The sequence below is a fragment of the Lates calcarifer genome, linkage group LG13 (assembly GCF_001640805.2).
Source record: "Lates calcarifer isolate ASB-BC8 linkage group LG13, TLL_Latcal_v3, whole genome shotgun sequence".
Lineage (NCBI taxonomy): Eukaryota > Metazoa > Chordata > Actinopteri > Centropomidae > Lates > Lates calcarifer.
The window spans coordinates 6,621,169-6,640,068 of NC_066845.1; the positions used below are offsets into that span (position 1 = coordinate 6,621,169).

Genomic DNA, 18,900 nt, shown 5'->3' on the forward strand with positions numbered 1-18,900 from the left:
GACTAACTGTGTTTGGGTTTGTCTGTAGAAAGTTGGCAGCATAATAGCTGTGGTTCCACACTGTTAAGTTGAGGACTGTGTTTGTGTAGCTGACTGTGCACTTTCACACATTTTGGTCATTACAGATGCAGTGTTTTCTGGGGAGGCTGGTGCTTTAGTCATAATAAGCAGTTTGAAAAAAAAAAAAAGATTTTCAGTCTGTAGCTGCCTTACCACCAAGTCGGGATCCTGCATGAGGCTCAGGATGACCTCGTAGAGTAAAGGTCGAAGGTCAGATTTGAACTTGACAGAGATCCACTGTCCTATTAGCCAGATGACTCGTCTGCGAATCAGCTTGTACCTGGAAAGGAAAGGAAAAGAAAGGAAAGGAGAGGAGAGGAGACATAAGTTCAGGTTGCAGCGAAATACTTTAACAGACTTCTCTGCACTTGTGTACTCTTCAACCATATCATTATTTGGAAAAATGATCCAGCTGGCTCTCTAATCTTATCTCCGCAATGTAGCTACAGTACTTATGGATCCATTAGAAACAACTGGGCCAGCTATTCAAATGATGAAATCCGTGCTGTCATTGCTTATGGCTCCTCCTGAAATTTCTTTTATCAGTGGCTCATGTATGCTGAAGACTGTGATATAACTTGTGCTTTGAGGGAAAGACCCATATCACCCATGTCCCTCTGTTATGTATATCCAACTCCTAGACTATGTCTAATTTAGCCCACAAACTGGTTCTGCACAGTTCAGCGTGTATGTGGATGTCACCAGAAAAGAGAGGCAGAGATAGCTGCACTACAGCACAGGAAAAGCACAACTAGGTGAAGCAAAGGTTTATTAAGACTGAGTATACCGTGTTTGTATTTGTGAATGCCCCTGAGCAAAAGACAGAAAGCCTGAGGGACTACTGGGACCAGTGTCTAAAGACTAAGTAAGGGGAATAGCCTGGTTAGAAAACTAGAATAATCAAAAAGCCTCTGGGGCTGAGTAGTGTGTGATATGAATTAAAATGCCGTACGTCGCATTTCCCAAATGTGAGGCACTGAATGTGGGGAAACTGATGGTTTTTCAACAGTTGAATCGGGAAGGCAAGAAGTGTCCCTCGGCATCTGCCCTTGTTTGTATCCGAGGCAGAGATTGTGTCTGAGGGCCGCCTTGACAGAAATGAGCTGATGGAGGAACGGAGAGATGAGAGGATAAAGGATAGGGGGATGACACTCTTGTTGGCTTCTTGTCAAATATCCACAGGGAGCCAGGGACCGAAGTCTGGGCCACTAGCCAGAAGATACTAAACAACAGCATGACTCAGGACTTGCTGTTGGCAAACAATGCTGTGTGCATAAGTCTGTGTGCATGAGCATAAAAGAAAAATAAAGAGAGTTGCTCGTATGAATATGCACAAAAGTTTGCTTTTATTTTTGTGAATTGAAATTTGGTTTAATGGATTTCCAAATATATTTGAAACAAATATTTGCCAAAAGCATTTTGAAAACTAACACTTAGCCTGTAAGCTACCAGCACTAACAATATTAAGCCAAATGCCACTTGGATTTGATTTCTCATCATCTTAAAAGCATAAGATGGTACTACAGATACTTCTGGGCTAAAATGCTTAGGAGCAATGGAGCATGCAAGGAGAATAAACTAGCATTCAATTACTTAAAAAAAACAAACAAACAAACAAACAAACAAAGGCAACCAAACCAATTAGATTTTCTACAAGCTTTTATGGAGGCAGTAACATATGGGAAGGTTCCAACGTGAGAGCAGGTACAGCAGTGCTAGTGAACAACAGCCATGGGCACATTCCCAGAGCTCTCTCTATAATCAGGTTCCAAACAACGGCTTGGCACCAAAATACTGACACTCCGATTGCACATCGGTGACATCAAGAGTAAATAATCAAATTACAGATGATTATCTGTTGTCACACCAACACTCGTACAAGGTAAATCTGGGACACTGCCGCTTTTTGATGTACTCTTTAAGACAACAAAATAAAACAAAAAAATCACAGGCTCTTTTATGCAGAGTGCAGTAGACAACCATTGGCAAATATGTTTAGGTGTTTATGCAAGTTCAGACTTTAGCGTACACAAAGTAAATCCTGACAATCGTCAGTTTTATTTCTGACAACATTATAATCCATATGCTTATTGTTATTCATTCATGGCCATCTGTTGAAGTGACTAAAAGATTAGTGTTCCCAACTCTGCATACAATATGCATACAAAGAGTTCGGCGCATGTCTACTGCTTCAGCTGGGGAGACTACAGCTGGTGACGTTTATTATTAGTGCTGCTGGCAAAGTGGAGGAAAGGAATGGAAAGGCAGATGGACAGGCAGGTTGACCACTGTATTTGTCCATCAGTCAGAGGTTAGACTTGACTTGTGCTGCATTAATCTAATAGTGATCGTGATGTCAGCTTTTGCAATTATATACCCGCAAAAGGCACCTGAAACAGCACAGAAAAATATGGTGAATGCATGACAGTGAAAGCCCTAACTAGTAAGGAGACAGCTGAAAACCAGCCTGTAAGCCAAACAAAACACAATTACAGACTGTGTTTGTGAGCGTCACGCCATAACCTATTTTGTATTTTTTTGAAATGCTAGCTTAAGTTTCAGTTATGCGTTTTGTTATGTCATGTTGAGTTGAGAAATAACCATTCCAAAATTATCAATAATTTGTGTATTTTCTTTGATCACCAGGCAAGTAACATTGGTTTATTGTATCACAATTGTCCACAATATTTGCAATATGACTTTTTCATCAAATCATGCAGCCCTAGTCATGACTCATCCTTGCTGAACCTGTCTCCTCCTCCATAACTTGACAGAGCTGCTCATCCTTCTGGCAAACACATGGGAAATCCACAAGAACAAAATCTGAACTAAATGAAAAAGTGTAATCACAACTTCACATGTTAATATTTTGTGAGTTTGCCAGCACTTCAGTAGTGTGCTTACTGCCATGTTTCTATAGAAACCATTTTTTTTAATGTCATGTAAATGGGAAATCCAGTTTCCTTAATATGGATGAAGCAATTTAAGATAAATGGTTCTGAGACTGAGGATAGAAAGTGTGTCATACAGTCTGAGCTAATACCCACGAGTAAATGTTATTACCAGGGCACAAAGTATGCCGCTTAAAAGAAAAGCACCAAATATGTTTGTTTACCGTCACATTTTTGCATGGGTCAAACTGTGTGTAAGGTATCAATGAACAAATACACTTCTGTGTGGCCTTTTAGCTACAGCACTGCGAGCAAATGTCAGTACATTCAGTGGGACTCAAAGTCTATTCGCTTAATGGGGTCAACACCAGGTGATAGACCTTGTGAGCCACAAGAGAAGCAGAAATAAACAGTCACTCTAAAACTAGTATAAGGAGGGAAACCCCAAAAATACAGGTAATATTTATAATCAGGTAACATAGTATTTGGTCAAGAACCCAAGCTGTGTGAAAAGTCTGATCCATCTAAAGAGGCAAATACTACCAATAAGGGCAAATTAAGTTTAAGAGAACCAAAGACCATAATAATTTTACAACATCTACTGGTAACCCAGGGAATGGACTGACTTTCCTTCACAAAACTCCACACAAAAGGTCAGGTCACAAAAGGCAATGTCAAAATACCAAAGTATTTCCAGTGTCTGATAGCAGGATGATGGAACACACTGTGTATCTGTATGTCTCCAGGTGACACAAAAAGCTCCTGGCTACTATGAGATGTCAATATCAGTGATATTAAGGGTGCGTGTTGATGTGTCCAAGAACAAGTCACCTGTTCGTTTTGTGTGTGTACAGTATATGCGCTCAAAAGATGAAATGCTGTCATCTATTTGCTCTCAGACATAAAGATGCATCACAGGTGTTCAGCTGTTTAAGTGAGGCAGATAACAGAGGAAAAGATTGACAGCAAGTCAAGGTCTAAGAGTGTGTGCCGATAAGTGCCCATGTATGACTATGCAAACAGTTTGTGTAGTCATCACGCCAAAAGGTGACAACCAGCTTTCTTTTTTAAGACGGCTTACTAGCCGCCCGAGGCTCAGCCACAGGTCTAAGTCACACACACAAGTTTTGCTGACAGTTCTGCTTATTCATATTTAGACTGTTGCTGCTTCATATCATCTGATACAGACAGATTTACGCAGGGCTCAAACTTAAATCGGTGATTCACCTCCATGACATCCATCACAATAATGGAATGTACAAGCTTGGAGGGTATTATCAAACTTACACCATGGCCACATGCCAACAAAATGCCATTTGTCCTGAAATTTAAAGTTTCACTTGTTCAGTTACTCATTTAAGTAATTCTGATCTCACTTTTTGACATCATGAAAATTAGTTCATGAGCCCCAGAATTCCTGACATTTGCATTACCAGCTAGCCTCTAGCTAAAAAGGGATAGATTCAGAAGGCTGAGCCCAGATTTTTAAATCCTGACAAGTTTTGAAATCTGGAGTGAAAAGAAAACTTTCACTGATTGTTCTTAACGGCTAGGTATGTTCAGAGTGTGAAAGCAGTGCCTCATTCTGTTACATGCGTACATGGCTCCGCATCTGGTAAATAAGTACATTAGTCTATCACTGGTGTCTCACAGGTTTTCTGAAAAAGAGGTCCATGTGGGGAAGGATGGCGTACAGGTCCAATAAAACCCATAGAGGATGATAATCTTCATTTATTTTCTTGCCTTTTCTCTCAAAAGCTGCAGGAAAGTATGTGCATTGTGATGCATGTTTGCCTTGCAGGTTCTATAGCTTTATATTTACATGTCATTTCCACAAAAATGGCACCCTGCCACTGTGCTGACAACAACTTAGCCAGAACAGACTACATTCCAGCTCCATGTGGACAGCAACACTGAGGAGTATCTCAAAATGTCCCAGGAATCGACTCAAAGCCAGAATTGATGACCAGGATCAGAATCAATAAAATCTAAATGAAACCCTACCCTAAGGAAACAGCATGGTAACTGACACAGACAAATTATGAGCTGGGAGGCAAGCAGGCAGCTGAAAATCCTCCAGGTGTCAGAGCAGGTGGGAGCAGACCTCTAGTCCAAACCCTGGAGTCTGTCAAGGACAACATTAATTTAGCTGGTTTTATGATACTGGTTTCTCCATGGAAACAGGCTTTACCTTAAGCTCTTCAGTATTTTATTGTTCTTTGCAAAGTGGATCAAGGTCCAAATAAGCAAGCTGTATGAAACACTCCAACAGCCAATACCCAGAGGGCCAAGGGAGGCAGACAGCACTGCACGATCTGGGAATGCTCTGGTAACAGCGACAAATGTGCACCAGGCAAGTGTGTCGACCAGAAAATCTGCTTTGGATGTGGCTTCTGGCAGATGCCAATAGAGGTATTGTCCTTCTGCCTCTCCTGAAATACTGCCAAGCTTGGGAAATATTTCAGCCTTACTATTTTCACAGGGTTGCAAAACTAAATTAGATCAGAGCAGTCTGGGAGTACTTTTAGACATAGATGAAATGTTTACCTTTAAAGTAGTGTTGACAGGGGTTGAATGAAAACATACGCTCTTGGATAATCACTCTTGGAGTCTCAAAAGCTGATTTTCTGTCCACAGAATAACACAATGGTTTTGTCTCCACCTTTAGGAGACTTGTGGGCCATAATATAAAAGTTGTGAAGGTGGGAGTTCATTTCCTATTATTATTGTTATTTTATATTTTTTTACACAGAAAAACAAATTCTATTATAGATAAATTCTTCACTTAACATCAATTGCTTACATTATTATATTGAGTGTGAGTGTGTCTGTGAGTGTGAAAACACTATGTGCTAACCTGTTGGCAGTGGTTGACAGTAATAATGCAACGGCAATACAATGGCTCTGGCAAAATGCCTACATTTCCCGAGACACAACACAAAATTGCTCATATAAAGTTAACAGACTGAGCAAACAATCCATGGGCTGAATTCAACCGAGCTCTCCCGACATGGGCTTCATCCCTGCACACTCCAGCAATTGGAAGAAATCGAAAATAACAAACAATTCAGGGATCACACAGGGAATAAATACATAACATAACACATTAACATAAACACTATAAATAGCCACTTTGCAGGCAGAGAGTGGAGTATTTCCATATATTATCTTTTCTTTTTTGTTTGCTTGTGTTTATACACAAATATAAACTGTGCCTGCAGGTGTAGTGGGCCAGTCAACATTATTTGCATGCAGTATTCGTTGCATAAACAAACATGCGACAGCAACTGAATTTTTTTGCACATACATTGATTGCATAGTCTTGCAGTGTTACTGAACAGTGAGAAAAGGTAATATTGAAAAAGCATTATTGCTAAGTGCTGTTATTGCTTATTGCTGTTATTATGACTAAAGGCCATTACAAGTAATCACAACTGTACAATATAACACGTAATGACCTGGTCCTCACAATTCCTAGATATCAATCCACCTGAACATCTTTGGAATGAACTTGAAAGCAATTTCAGTAAAAAGGAACATCCACCAATAAACCTTGGGCAGTTGTGCAAAGCACCAGTGCGCACATGGTTAGCTTTGATATCAAGGCACTACAGGTCCCTTGCTGAATCACTGCCACATAGTGTGACAGCTCTTTCAAATGTGGGCCGCAGTATGGAACAGGGATTTGTAACTTTCTGGTCGCTGAGTGTATATATGTGTAGTTCAGTTCCCTACCATGTCAAAGAAAACTGCTGTGTATAGAATGCAACATGTGGAGGAATAGGGGCATGTTAAAGTGCTCAGACTGTGTGGCAAAAGATGCTGCTTTAAAAATAATCTAAGGGGTAAAAGGGTGGGAGAAGCTGTGGGCTGGACGGGAAGTGTCACTGGTTAATTTAGCTAATTAGTGCATTTCGCATATAGTGATTTCATTTTGGTAAGAACGATTGAAGCTAAAAACCCTCTGCTTAAAGTTTCCTCTTTGCGTGATTGTGTTCCCACTCCTGACAGCAATAGAGCATGGAAGAATTCTCTATGTGACGGCTTCATAAACTTGACCAGCAGGGTCTTTATCCCCCCCCCACACACACACACATCTGAGGACATATGTATATTCTTGGTGCTAATATATTCCACTAGGAGTTTAGACAGAATGGTGACATGATGTAAAACATGATGACATACTGACAGCATGAAGTTCACTTAGGGAAAAGATGCAATACACGCAAGTCTGTGAAAATACAGTGTGCATCCACACACACACATACGCACAAGAGAAAAAAAAAACACAAGCCTCTGATTGCTTCAGAAAAAGAAACTCCTCTCAGTGAGGGAGATCATCAAACATGCTCCTGATTTAAAAATCCATGCTGAATATACAGCCTCCTCAAAAGACTGTGGGAACATCTAAAAATCTGACAGGAACACAGCCTGATTCAGCACCCCAGAACAGAGAAATCAATGAGAGTTGAAAAGTTTACCTGCTCTTCTTGGCTTTACTAAACGTAAAAAAATACCTCTTGGCACAAAATATTATCATCATGTTGTTTCAAAAACACATTATTTTGCAGTTAAAGGATAAGGGCAGAGTTATCTTTTCATTATAAAAATAAAATCACTGAGGAGATGAAAAGCAACAATGAAGATATGCTGCAAACAACTATTACCCATGTCACCACATGCTGATATCATTCATACCCTCAGCCAGACAACTGAACTGGGTGACATTGAAAACTGCAAAAATAGCAAAGGAGGTGGCTGCATCCCTGTGCTGTTTGCTCCATTGTATCTATTTCTCATTTATTTCTATTCATACAACTGTCCTAGGTTGAAATCCTAGTCATTTCACCTTGTGTCTCGAATTTGTTCAGATACAAAATAATCCAAGTAAAACTTGCAATATCAAAAAGAAAATCTCAATCACGGTGTGGCGGTGAGCTGAGGATAAAAAAAAAATAAAAAAGAAGAACAAAGAAAAAGAAACCTGGTAAAAGTGGAGGGGTTATTCACACCTGCACTGCGTGGGCACAGAGTCATAGTGACATCAACACGCCTGCACGCTGACGTCAGCACCGACCTGGGTGGTCGACCTTTGGAGTGCTGCAGGCTTTTTATTTTGATTGTCTCGGGGTCTGTCTGTGCAGGGCACTTCTTTGTTCCTTCATATCACTCACACAACCTCGCCTCTGGCCACTCTCCCTCTTTCCCATCGCTTTTTAAATGTTTTAATCTATCACCTCACTGTTTATTGTTGCTGCAGCTGACTGTAGAACCATGATCGGGATCCTTCTCAGTTTGTACAACTGTTTTTTATGGTTTTATTAGTCTGAGTGCCGAAGTTGTGACAAGTTTGGATGCCACTTGTAGAGTGATTGTGCGAATACAAGCAGCAGTTGTTAATGTGACCATGACAGACTCACTCCAAGCATCAGCTGGCTACTTATGAGCCTTTTGGCATGCATTGACTGCGCTGCCGACTGTAATCAATGACTGGGCAGAGGTTAATAGTCAATTAGCTTGAGTTACACTGAAAGGAATGTTAACTATGCTATGTATCAGATGCCACTAATGTCTGAAAGTGAGCTCACTCACAGTAAAACAAACATCAATTTAAAAAGGACTCCCAAGCCTTCCTGACAGTGAAATATTTAAAAATACTACTGCACACAATGAGGCAAGAGGAAATTACACAACGCCTGCAACACAACTCATTTCAATCTGATGTCATCCAACTCCTCTATGACAGCGTCATCAAAAATTCAACATTACAAGCTTCACAAATATTTGAGTGTCAAGTGTTCATGTTCTCAAACTGTAGGTAAATGCTGTATGATTCTTCTTTACTTTGTGTTACTTGTCAAAAATAAAATATCATGACAAAAGGAAAAGTAATAAGGATGTTCAGAAAAATGTGTGAGTTTCATCAGAAATTCATCACTCCCGCTCACAATACCTGTGATGGTTGACTTGCAGCTCTCCGAGGAGCTGATTCTTGAACCACTGGTCGAAGTCCACGTTGTCAAACAGTTCATAGGCTGCCAGTCCCACGGCATTATATACTGCAGATAAAATAACCAGTCAGAAAATCTGCATAATTTAGTTACAATGTTCACAATAAGCACAAAGAGCACAAATAAAGCATATGAGCAGTCTGAAATTAGAAATAAGACAAAGACATAAAAAAGTGGTCCAGAAATTAACTGCAGAAGAGTAAAACTCAAACTAAAACTTTTATTAGCTACTTTTAAAAGTAAATTACTGCACTGTCACTACAAGATGTTCTTTTTAAGGGTCTTATTCTTTCTTAATGACATTACACTGTACCATTGTCAGGTTTCATTTCAATGTTTAAAATTTGATTGTTTTATGTGGGTGCAACTTCTTTAAAATTGGGCTGCTTTGTTCAATAAAACAGTGACAGACTTGCAATAAGCTAAACTGAATCTGCTATAATTCTGTCCTGCAAAATAATCATGACCAACATAAAACAATATAAAAGCAATTTTAGCAACAGTACTTTGTTGGCAAGCATATCAGCAACAGGGACTAAACTAAAAGGAACTCTTCGGGCAAAAACTGATGCAAGTGACAAAAATGTAGAGGGGGGCAATAAATAGACAACAGAAAACATAAAAGGTGAAATTAGAAGATGAGAAAATGAGAACAATGTAATACAGACAGACAAATGGACAAAAGTCATACAAGTGGAGGAGATGTTTTCTGAAACTCTTTATATTTTATCTTTAAACGTAATGAATTTTGAGATGGCAAAAAGAGAGAGAGAGAGGGGAAAAGAACAAAGACGGAGAAGGGAGGTTTTATGAGATTTAATGGAGAGAAGCTGACACTTTTTCCTTTACTTTAATTCTATGGTATTTTGCAAGGCTGGCACTGGGCAAGAGTATACTGTCATCTACAATATGTCTAATGTGAATGAGTCTGTGATTGTGTGTGAGAGAGGGAAACAGACAAAACAAGGAAAATATGGAGCTGCTAAATGCCTCACAGACATATTTTCTCTCATTTATCATGACAAAAAGATGGATGGATGGAAGGATAGGCAGAAAAGATTTATGGTCCAAAGGTACTAAAGCAGTGGCCTTGGTCCTTATCACAAAAACCAAAGCTTTGAGGAGTTACCATTTATAGGTAAAGTAAATAAAACCGACAGGAAATTGTAAACTCTGAAAAAGAGAGATGTGCATTTTTCTTTTGCTTCCCATCTTCCTTAGAGGGAAGACTGAAAAGGCAGCTACATAGTGTGTTGATCCTCACTAGTCTTAATTGTTTTTTAGTCCTTTGATTATCACATTTCGTGGTATTGTTTATAGAGTCTTATGGTTCTTGTTACTGATGCAGTATAGCTTCCCTTTGGGGTATAGTATAGTTATTTCCTGGTCTACAGCACGGCTTTATTATTCTGGCTCCCCAAAATTAGATCTTTGCAAGTTTTAAAATTTGTTTTCCGTGGTCCAGAAAGGACTAAACCCAGAGGGATAATGGTGCACTAAAATATACTTACTCAATTTGATTGTAAAACATTTCACAAAGAGGAAGTTAATGCTGCTGCCAGTGCAGCATTAAAATGACAAATGTGGTGCAGATACAAGGGCTACAAAAATATGTAAACACCTCATGGTACAGCGCTAAAAATTAAAAACACTGCTACAAGGGTGGTTTATACTTGATGTTGGTTAAACGCCAGTTAGCTGCATTTGTCAGCTATTAAAAGAGCCTAGGCAGGTGGTTATGGTTTAGTGGCAAGTGCGGTTCTTTCGTAGCACTGTCTGATACATATGACAAATATTTTTATCACACATAGGATGGACTAATGTACCTGTTCCAGTTTTGACCTCATTGACACATACTCAGGCATATAATGTTGGGTTGGGGATTCAGAAAAACACTGGGCTAGTATAATTAAGGTCTTAGTCTATAATTGTACCAGCACTGTTATAATTAATGACTTATTTATTTTCTTGGAAAAAATCAGCACCTGCCATTATTAAGCGCCCCTTTGGCTCCTAAACCAACTTCAAGCTCTCACAGCCACAAATTATCCGCCATTGCTGCTGCTACCACAGCACAGCTTGATCATCCAGTTTTATCAACACTGTCAGCAGACTGCTGAGATCTCTACGGGCATCCAGCTTTAACAGAGGCCCTCTTAGCAGGCAATCCCAACTGTCTGTGATTTAGCTGTGTATGCCATAAAACCCGTTGCTCCAGCCCCGACCTGCCAAAGAGTTGTAAATACTACAAGTAGGTATAGAGAAGGAAAAGAGAGGGTGTAAGAAAGAAAAAGGACACGGGGGAACAAGATGTCTGTGAACATTATGTAACAGAGATCAGGATAGCGTGAATGGGTCATATTAGAAAATGCAACCAAAGAAGGGAATCTAGAGGTACAAATAACACTCTCATGTTATTATTCAGACTTTATATCTTGGTTTTAAAATGACTTTTTTGCATCTTGTAGCTCTCTTTACCCTGCTCACCCTCTCCACCTGTCTGCATCATCTGGGGATTGTGGTAAGAAAATTTCAATAAGAAAAGAAAATCTGACAATCCTCACATTTTATGTTGAAGATATAATGGAAATGTGAGCAAAATCAGACTCTTTTGAGCCCAGGTCAGTCATTTAATGCATCTGGCATGACGGATGAAAATTGGTTATTGAGCCAAGAATAGGTGAAGCCTTTGACTCACCTGCATCCTTCATTAGCAGCTGGACGGGGTCTTCTACATTGGTCGGGCCTGCAGAGGGACATACAAACACAAGGGACATAATTACAGCGACAAGACAGACTGCATTTGTAAGGTAAGTGCTCTGATGATGTGCAACATTTTTCAGTGACTACTTCATACAATTACAACACAGTGGCAACTTAATGATGCCTGAGCTCCACTGTATCAAGCTTGTTTCAGTCATTTTACTGGTCTGTTCTCTCTCTCTGTATTAGTCCGTGTTGTGTACTCAGGTCTCAAGATCAATAGCTGCCTCACTTCAACCATAGAATTACCCAATCTGGCGTCTTCCTTGCTCCAGCGGAACCCATTTCCACTCTGTCACTTGAAAACAAAAGCAGCTTGGGAGACAAGCCAGAAGCAGATCCTGTATTCTGCACATTTGAGCAGCTACATACCAACGCCACCAGGGAATCAGTGATAATGTGCTGTGTGTGTGTATGCATGTGTATGTGACGGACTGACTAGGGGATTGGGAGTGGTTGCAATGGTAGAGGTTGTCACCAAGGAGATGGAAGGTTCCGTCAAGTCTACAGATTGCATGTTATACATACCATGACTGCTACAGGCAATATGAAGAAACCTGCGTGCTTTGCTGTTGTCTGATATATGAAATATGTATCACTTACTCTGAAGCAACCAAGCTACATGTCATGATGGGAAGCATCTGAGATCTGAGGTCCATGTTGTATTACATGAAAATAGAGGCATACAGTACTGTATGTACAAGGCACAGCAATTTTATCTGTGTAGCATCTTTCAAAACACAAAGCCAAGTCAAAAGAACTTTGCATACAGTGTATAAATGCTTTGAGAAAACATTTTTAAAAAGTAAGATAAAATACTTCAAAAAATATCTCTCTGTATAATAATAAAATATAACTGCACTACAAACAGTTTCCAAAATGACCATATAATTGGATCTTAACAGCTCCAACAAAAACTGAACTTTATAACCTTTATGAACATTGGATTTACTGCAGAGCTGTATTAGCATTATAGCTTTAGCTACGTGTAAATTTGCAAGTGAGTACATGTTTTCCTTGTACTGAAAGAATGTTAAAAGGTTTGCTGAAAAGGAAACAGACTGTGCTTTATTCATGCAGTAATATCTGAAGTGACATTTAACTGACCCTGGAGATTCTGGACCATATCCAGTAGTACTGGCGTCAGGGTCTGGCTGTAGTTGTGGAAGATATCCAGGAACAATACTTCTGTACAAGGCTAAATAGAGAAACAGAGCATGGGAGACAAAAAGAAAGACTGTCAGTGTATGTGGAGGTCATCACAATCATTCATTCATTTTTCTGACACTTCTCTGCATTCTTAGCAGAGATCAGTGGCTTTGTTGGGCTCTCAGCGGTGGTGGTGGGGGAAATATCACATGAATGAGCGACATCAATGCATACCTATCTATAAACACAAAGAAAAATGTATACAAAGGGGCATGAAAAGACACACACAAACAATGGCAAACAGTGCCTTGAAAAATCAATGTGATGCTGTCAGGGGATATCTGTGTGTGTCTGTCCATCCATCTGTGTGTGTGTGTGTGTGTGTGTGTGTGTGTGTGTGTAGAAACAGAGTAATGCTAGTCCACCCACCTTCAGTAGTTTATTGGATTCAGAAAAAAAAAAAAAAAATCAATATCAAATAAAGGTGTGAGAGATTTGACATCATGGGCTAATCCAATTCATGAATCCACACTGTGAGCTATAGTATAGGTGTCTATAAGTGTCTATGACACTTCACAGCATGTGTAACCTTTCCACCTTGTTGGCAAAAGGTCAGAGGTTGTGTGACAGTTCTAAAGAGCCAATCCCGCTTGATGAGATCAGGACAAAGACAAAAAAATCCTTGTTCTACTAGGAAAGTATAGACAGGTGGTAATATCGATAGGGGCAGGTGATCTATAATTAGATATTAGAATTGGTGACCATGGAAGGAATAGATGGACAGTGACATTTGACCCATGAACCATCCTGAGCATGACAATGTGCTGCAATGTGTGAATCAAGAGTTATACATACACAGGCAGTAACGTGTGTGTACTCAGACGCTACGTTAATACCGAACATAAGCTAAAATTAGCACAGGTTAGCCTGTAACCTCTACAGATACCCTTCTCTGCTTAGATCTACAGTGTTATCTTCACAAATCTCCAGCCTTAATGACTGTGATGATTTCTGCATTATAAACTCCATTCATATTATGAACTCAATTTTAAAGAAAGCAATGGGATCTTCTACTAAAACAGGGTACTGCTGAAAACTCTGGCCACTGTTCCATTTATAATTTAATTACTTTTAATTAAGCAGCTGGTATTTATATCTTTAAAAGTGTTTAACGGTTTATGTATTTTAACAAAAACACCGACTTATCAAAAAGGAACACAATGCAATAAAAAAAGAGAAAAACGTTAAAACAGCTCAGTGTTTTGTACTGAAAATTCTGAAGTGTGAAGTAATTAGCTAACTCTCAGACTGTAGTGCAGCATTTCTTCTGCTGCAGTGCGTTTTCAATGAATAAAAACTTTTACAACAAGACCTTGAGGTCCAATGAAAGAATGCTTTAGAGTACTTCAAAGACACAGCAGGGCACAACTTTGTCATCTGAAGTGATGAAAAGTAAGTAGGATGGAGCTCAACACAGAGTGGGAAGAGAAATGAGGGGTAGACAGAAAAAAAAATAAGACAGTGGATGAGAAATGATGTCATGACTCAGAGAAACAGCTGAAGATAAGCCTCTCCCAACTAACTAGACACAGTCACAGAGACAAGCTATAAAGCCCTGGGGACCACTAACTGTTTTATGATGCTGTAATGTATACAATCTGCTCAGTGCCACCACATAAAACACTGCTTTGAATTTCTGAAAATATGGCATACACTAAAAAATATCTGTGACAATTAATATTAATTACACTGAAATGAAATCATCTGCTGTTATGGCTCTTTTAATCTACATTTTTATGATTTTTGAAGATGGCTGTTTTTTTGTTTTTGTCTTACAAGAGCTAAACTTCAGTCTTGGCAAACAAGACAAGCCATTCCGTTTTTATCACAAAACTCAGGGGGCAGGTGTTGTTTCTTTCCAACAGTCTCCTTCAAGTTAGGGGTGCCAAACTGTAGTTGATGTTGTATTTTTTGTGTTATGACTTGAGTGTTATTTTGCTTGTCTTGATGGTAAGTCTGTTGTGCTATGAGCACACATGACAGAAGAAGTGTGTGTACAACCATCATCACTAGACTTTTATGAACATAAACTTACTTGACATCCTGTAGCCTCTGCAGTACAGAAATGGAGAATTTCTTTCAGTCAGAGATTTTGTCTTCCCATTGCTAAGATATAGATCTTATTTTGGTGTGTGTGTGCATGTGTGTGTGTGTGTGTGTTATCATGTATGCACACTAGCTGTGTCTTTACTTACCCGTAGACTGTATTTCCAAGAGTCGCCACCTGTTTCTTCAACAGCTGGAAAAATGAGGAAAAATTGTTTTCTATTAGGCAATGCTGGTCTGGAGATAATGGCTTAGACTGTACATGTTGTCTGAGCAATGCAGGTACAAATATATTTTTACAGACTTCTGTGTGGTTCCATCTGACTGTCAAACTGTATACAATGTCCATTCAATACTGAACTACCACACTGGGCCCTTGTGATCTCAGCTTTATAAAGTGTTGTGCCTGTGTCATTACATCAAGTTTGTGAGGGCACTGGGGTGCAAGGAAAATAAAACTGTGTTACTAAGATCTCTGCCAAAGCTACAACACCAAGATTACCCTGTAATCTATTTCACTGAGAAATGTTCTAAGCCACATCAGCATTTCATGTTGCTGATTTAGAGAAATATTAGCTTCTGTCCACAAATTATAATGTTTGATATGCATAATAAAATGTAAAAATACATTACATTAATGCATTAACATTGTAATTGTAACATGTTGATCACAGATGTCATCCAACATGTTAAATTTTCACATATAAATCACAATTCAAGAAACACCTAACTCTCCTGTATCGATATAATGTCACTCCTCCATGAATTCATCAATACAATGTTCATGTCCGCACCCAAAGCCACATTGCTGAGTTCATGAATTGTAGAACTGGCTAAACCTCCCTGTTGTGGACTTCCAGAGAAGATGTCGGTTTACTTGGCTGGTCTGCACGTCCAGATAAGCGCGGACATTTGGATTCAGCCTGTGTATCTGGGGATGTGCTATTACCAAAGCTCTCAGGGTCCTCTTCCCACATTGCCAGCTCTTCCTCTGTGAGAAGGAAGTAGTGTGAGACGAGCCGGCGCCCAATCTCTGTCAGTGTGGGGTGTGTGAAGAATGCTGTCTTGATCTTGTGAGCCTCCAGACTCTCTGGTTTACTGTCTGAGGGAGGGAGGAGGGAGGGTGAGAGGAGTGACAGTGAAAGAAAGGATAAAAAAGGAGGGAAAAAAAGATATTTTAGAGTTTCCACATACACTTAAATCATCCACACACTGCAGCGTTTGTATATAAGATTTCTAAATCTAAAAGTAGGCTGAATGCTAAGATTGATTAAGTTCAGGCTGGCAACATGACTTTGGTGAACAGATAGCAAAAGTAGCAGTTAAATTGAGTCATGTTCTCTAGTCTACATGCCAACTTTATATTAACACCACTATTTTACTAGTTTTCTAGTTTTCTCTTCTCTGCTGCTCATCTTGATTTTTAGCAAAAATGTGGATAATTTAAGAATCTTCATTTAAACAGCCAAAAAACATCAAGCAAAAAACAAAAACATTCTGCTATAAAGTAAACAATTAACTTGTGTACTTCCAGAGCTAAACCAATATCCAATGCAACAGATTGTTAGTGTTTCCACTTACCTATGGTCCCTGACCTCATGTTGCTACTAATACAGTACTAAGGACCCTCTTAAAGTACTTTCAGACACATATGTCCTCCTGTCTGTATTTCTGACTGACAGCACGGGCCTAATAAATAAGTCAGGTGGTTGCTCTGAGCTAAACTGTGTCAATCAAGGCTCAATCTACCATATGTAACCTTGGATACTCATGATACTTTGTGTTCTTGTTCGGGAAACAGGAATAAGGAGAGTAAACCCAAAGTCGGGCTTAGCACATTCAAACATTCAAAAGAAACTAAGGCAAGATCCACAAACACGTGGCTCCATTCTCTGTCAACTAACAATTGCTTAGGAGGAAGATCTTCAGTGAGACAAACCAAGGACCATACTAGCTGGCAGAACAAAGACAGAGTGCTGTGCTCCAAAGCTAATGAAGCACTAGAGGCCTCTGATAGCTTGAAATAAACATGAGACATGGTGAGGTATGGTGATGCTGATGCTTTTGCAGCGTTGCGCTTTTCAAGACACTGTCAGTGATCAGCCTTGAAGATGCAGTGGCATTTTCTTTTGATCTCTGAATCTCAGACCCAAAATTCAGATTTGACTGTCAGCTTTCATTTCAATTTTCTTTCCTCTCACCCATATCTGCAATTTTTATCGCTCGTCTACCACACCTTTTTTTTTTTTTGTCCCTCATATTATAACGTCATTCGTCTTTAATTGCCCACCCCTCCAGCACACCTCTTTCCCAAAGCTCTCATATCTTACCCTCAATGTTCTTGGCAGGTTTGTAGGCATCGTTCTTTACAATCATCTTGATGAGGTTCATGCACTGAACAATGAAGCGTTCGAAGGTCACTCCCTCCCCTGCAGGTGTGAACACGTAGCTAACAGGCAAATTCCAGGGAACGTTGAATTAAGGGTATGAACGCGCATGGATGGTACTCCAGGAAGTCTAACAACTACGTGGAAAGGAGGGAAAGAAAATTACAGAGGAAGACAAGGGGAAACAGGAAGGGAGGAAGAACAAAATTAGTCTGCAAAGTCATTCAAAATAAACAACCTGTTCATTATTAAAAAACAGACATTTGTCATTTATTACTATATATTAATATATAAACCAACTCACAACTTTAGTGTATAGTATGATCGTCTTCTCCAGCTTTTCTCTGCATGTGCTATCTGGGCCAACCTGCCGACCTGAAACACAAAATAACCACAGAGCATAGTTACTTAGCAGCAGTATACATAATAAAACACAATACCCTCAGGCCATAGTAGGTCTATAGTTATTTAATTTACATCCAAGTAATTTTAGTTGTAATTTAGTCAATAAAGTGATGTTATAGACTGGAATAATAATAAGATATACTGCTCCAATCCTCATACATAAAAAATGTATGTATATTTATCCATCTTCTAATTATTTGCACTGACATCATGGATGTCATCATCTCTTGAATCTCAAAGTGGATCCTGACTAAATGTTAAAACTATTATTATTACAAGAATGTATTCAAGTTTTAAAAGAATAATTTGACATTTGCTTTTTAGCTTTCTTGGCAAGGCAAATTTTCTTTTTAACCTTTGGACAGAGCCAGGCTAGCCATTTCCACAAAGTCCAGTCTTTGTGCTAGCAAGCAAATACCTGTATTTTCCAAAATGTAAAATTATTACTTTATGTGAATACTGGTGTAGCTTTTCACTAGTATTAATGACATTACACCTTGGTGGAGTAGTGTTTAGTGTCAAATATTTGTGGACTCGTGTGTTGATCGTGTTTTAAGACATACATTGACAAAGAACAGCAGCATGACCTGAAATGTGTTGAATTTCTGAACCTTCCTCTCCTGAAGTATTTCGCCTAAGCCTTTGAAAAGGTACAATGCATCAAGTCCACACAAAAAATGATGGAATCAACTGCTGATAATGAGATTTTAAAATGAGTCACAATTAATTCAGAGGAAACCTTTTCAGTATGGAACATCAGATGAGAAATTATCTTAACTGATCTTGTCCATTCAATACAGTCCTGATCGACCTCCTGTAAAAGGGTACAAAAAACTAAAAGAGTAGGAGCAAGATTACTGGAAGGACAGCAAACGGAAAATGCTCTAAAAACTAGATTAACTTAACTTGGCTTCAAGGCTTGATGTACCACAACAAACTTTTCCTCTTTCTTTAAGGTCAAATGCCCACTCCACCCTGCTGCCTTGCCAGAGCCCCATGGGTCCATTACAAGCTTTGGGGTATATAATAAAGTACAGTGATAAAAGAACTCAAAAATGGCCATGAGTATGACTCACTTCCTCTGATGTAAATTCTGGGTCAATAAAACCACTCATGATGCTTGAGCCA

General features: G+C 39.2%; 1 protein-coding gene across 1 annotated transcript in view; it reads right to left on the reverse strand.

The window, feature by feature from the left end:
- The window catches only part of ipo11 (importin 11), a 111,271-nt gene that overhangs the window by 65,392 nt on the left and 26,979 nt on the right, over positions 1 to 18,900 (reverse strand). The window contains 9 exon segments of the mRNA XM_018675240.2: positions 214 to 340; positions 8,905 to 9,010; positions 11,661 to 11,708; positions 12,833 to 12,923; positions 15,130 to 15,173; positions 15,930 to 16,082; positions 17,311 to 17,434; positions 17,436 to 17,504; positions 17,672 to 17,742. Coding sequence (XP_018530756.1) covers positions 214 to 340; positions 8,905 to 9,010; positions 11,661 to 11,708; positions 12,833 to 12,923; positions 15,130 to 15,173; positions 15,930 to 16,082; positions 17,311 to 17,434; positions 17,436 to 17,504; positions 17,672 to 17,742 — 833 coding nt within the window.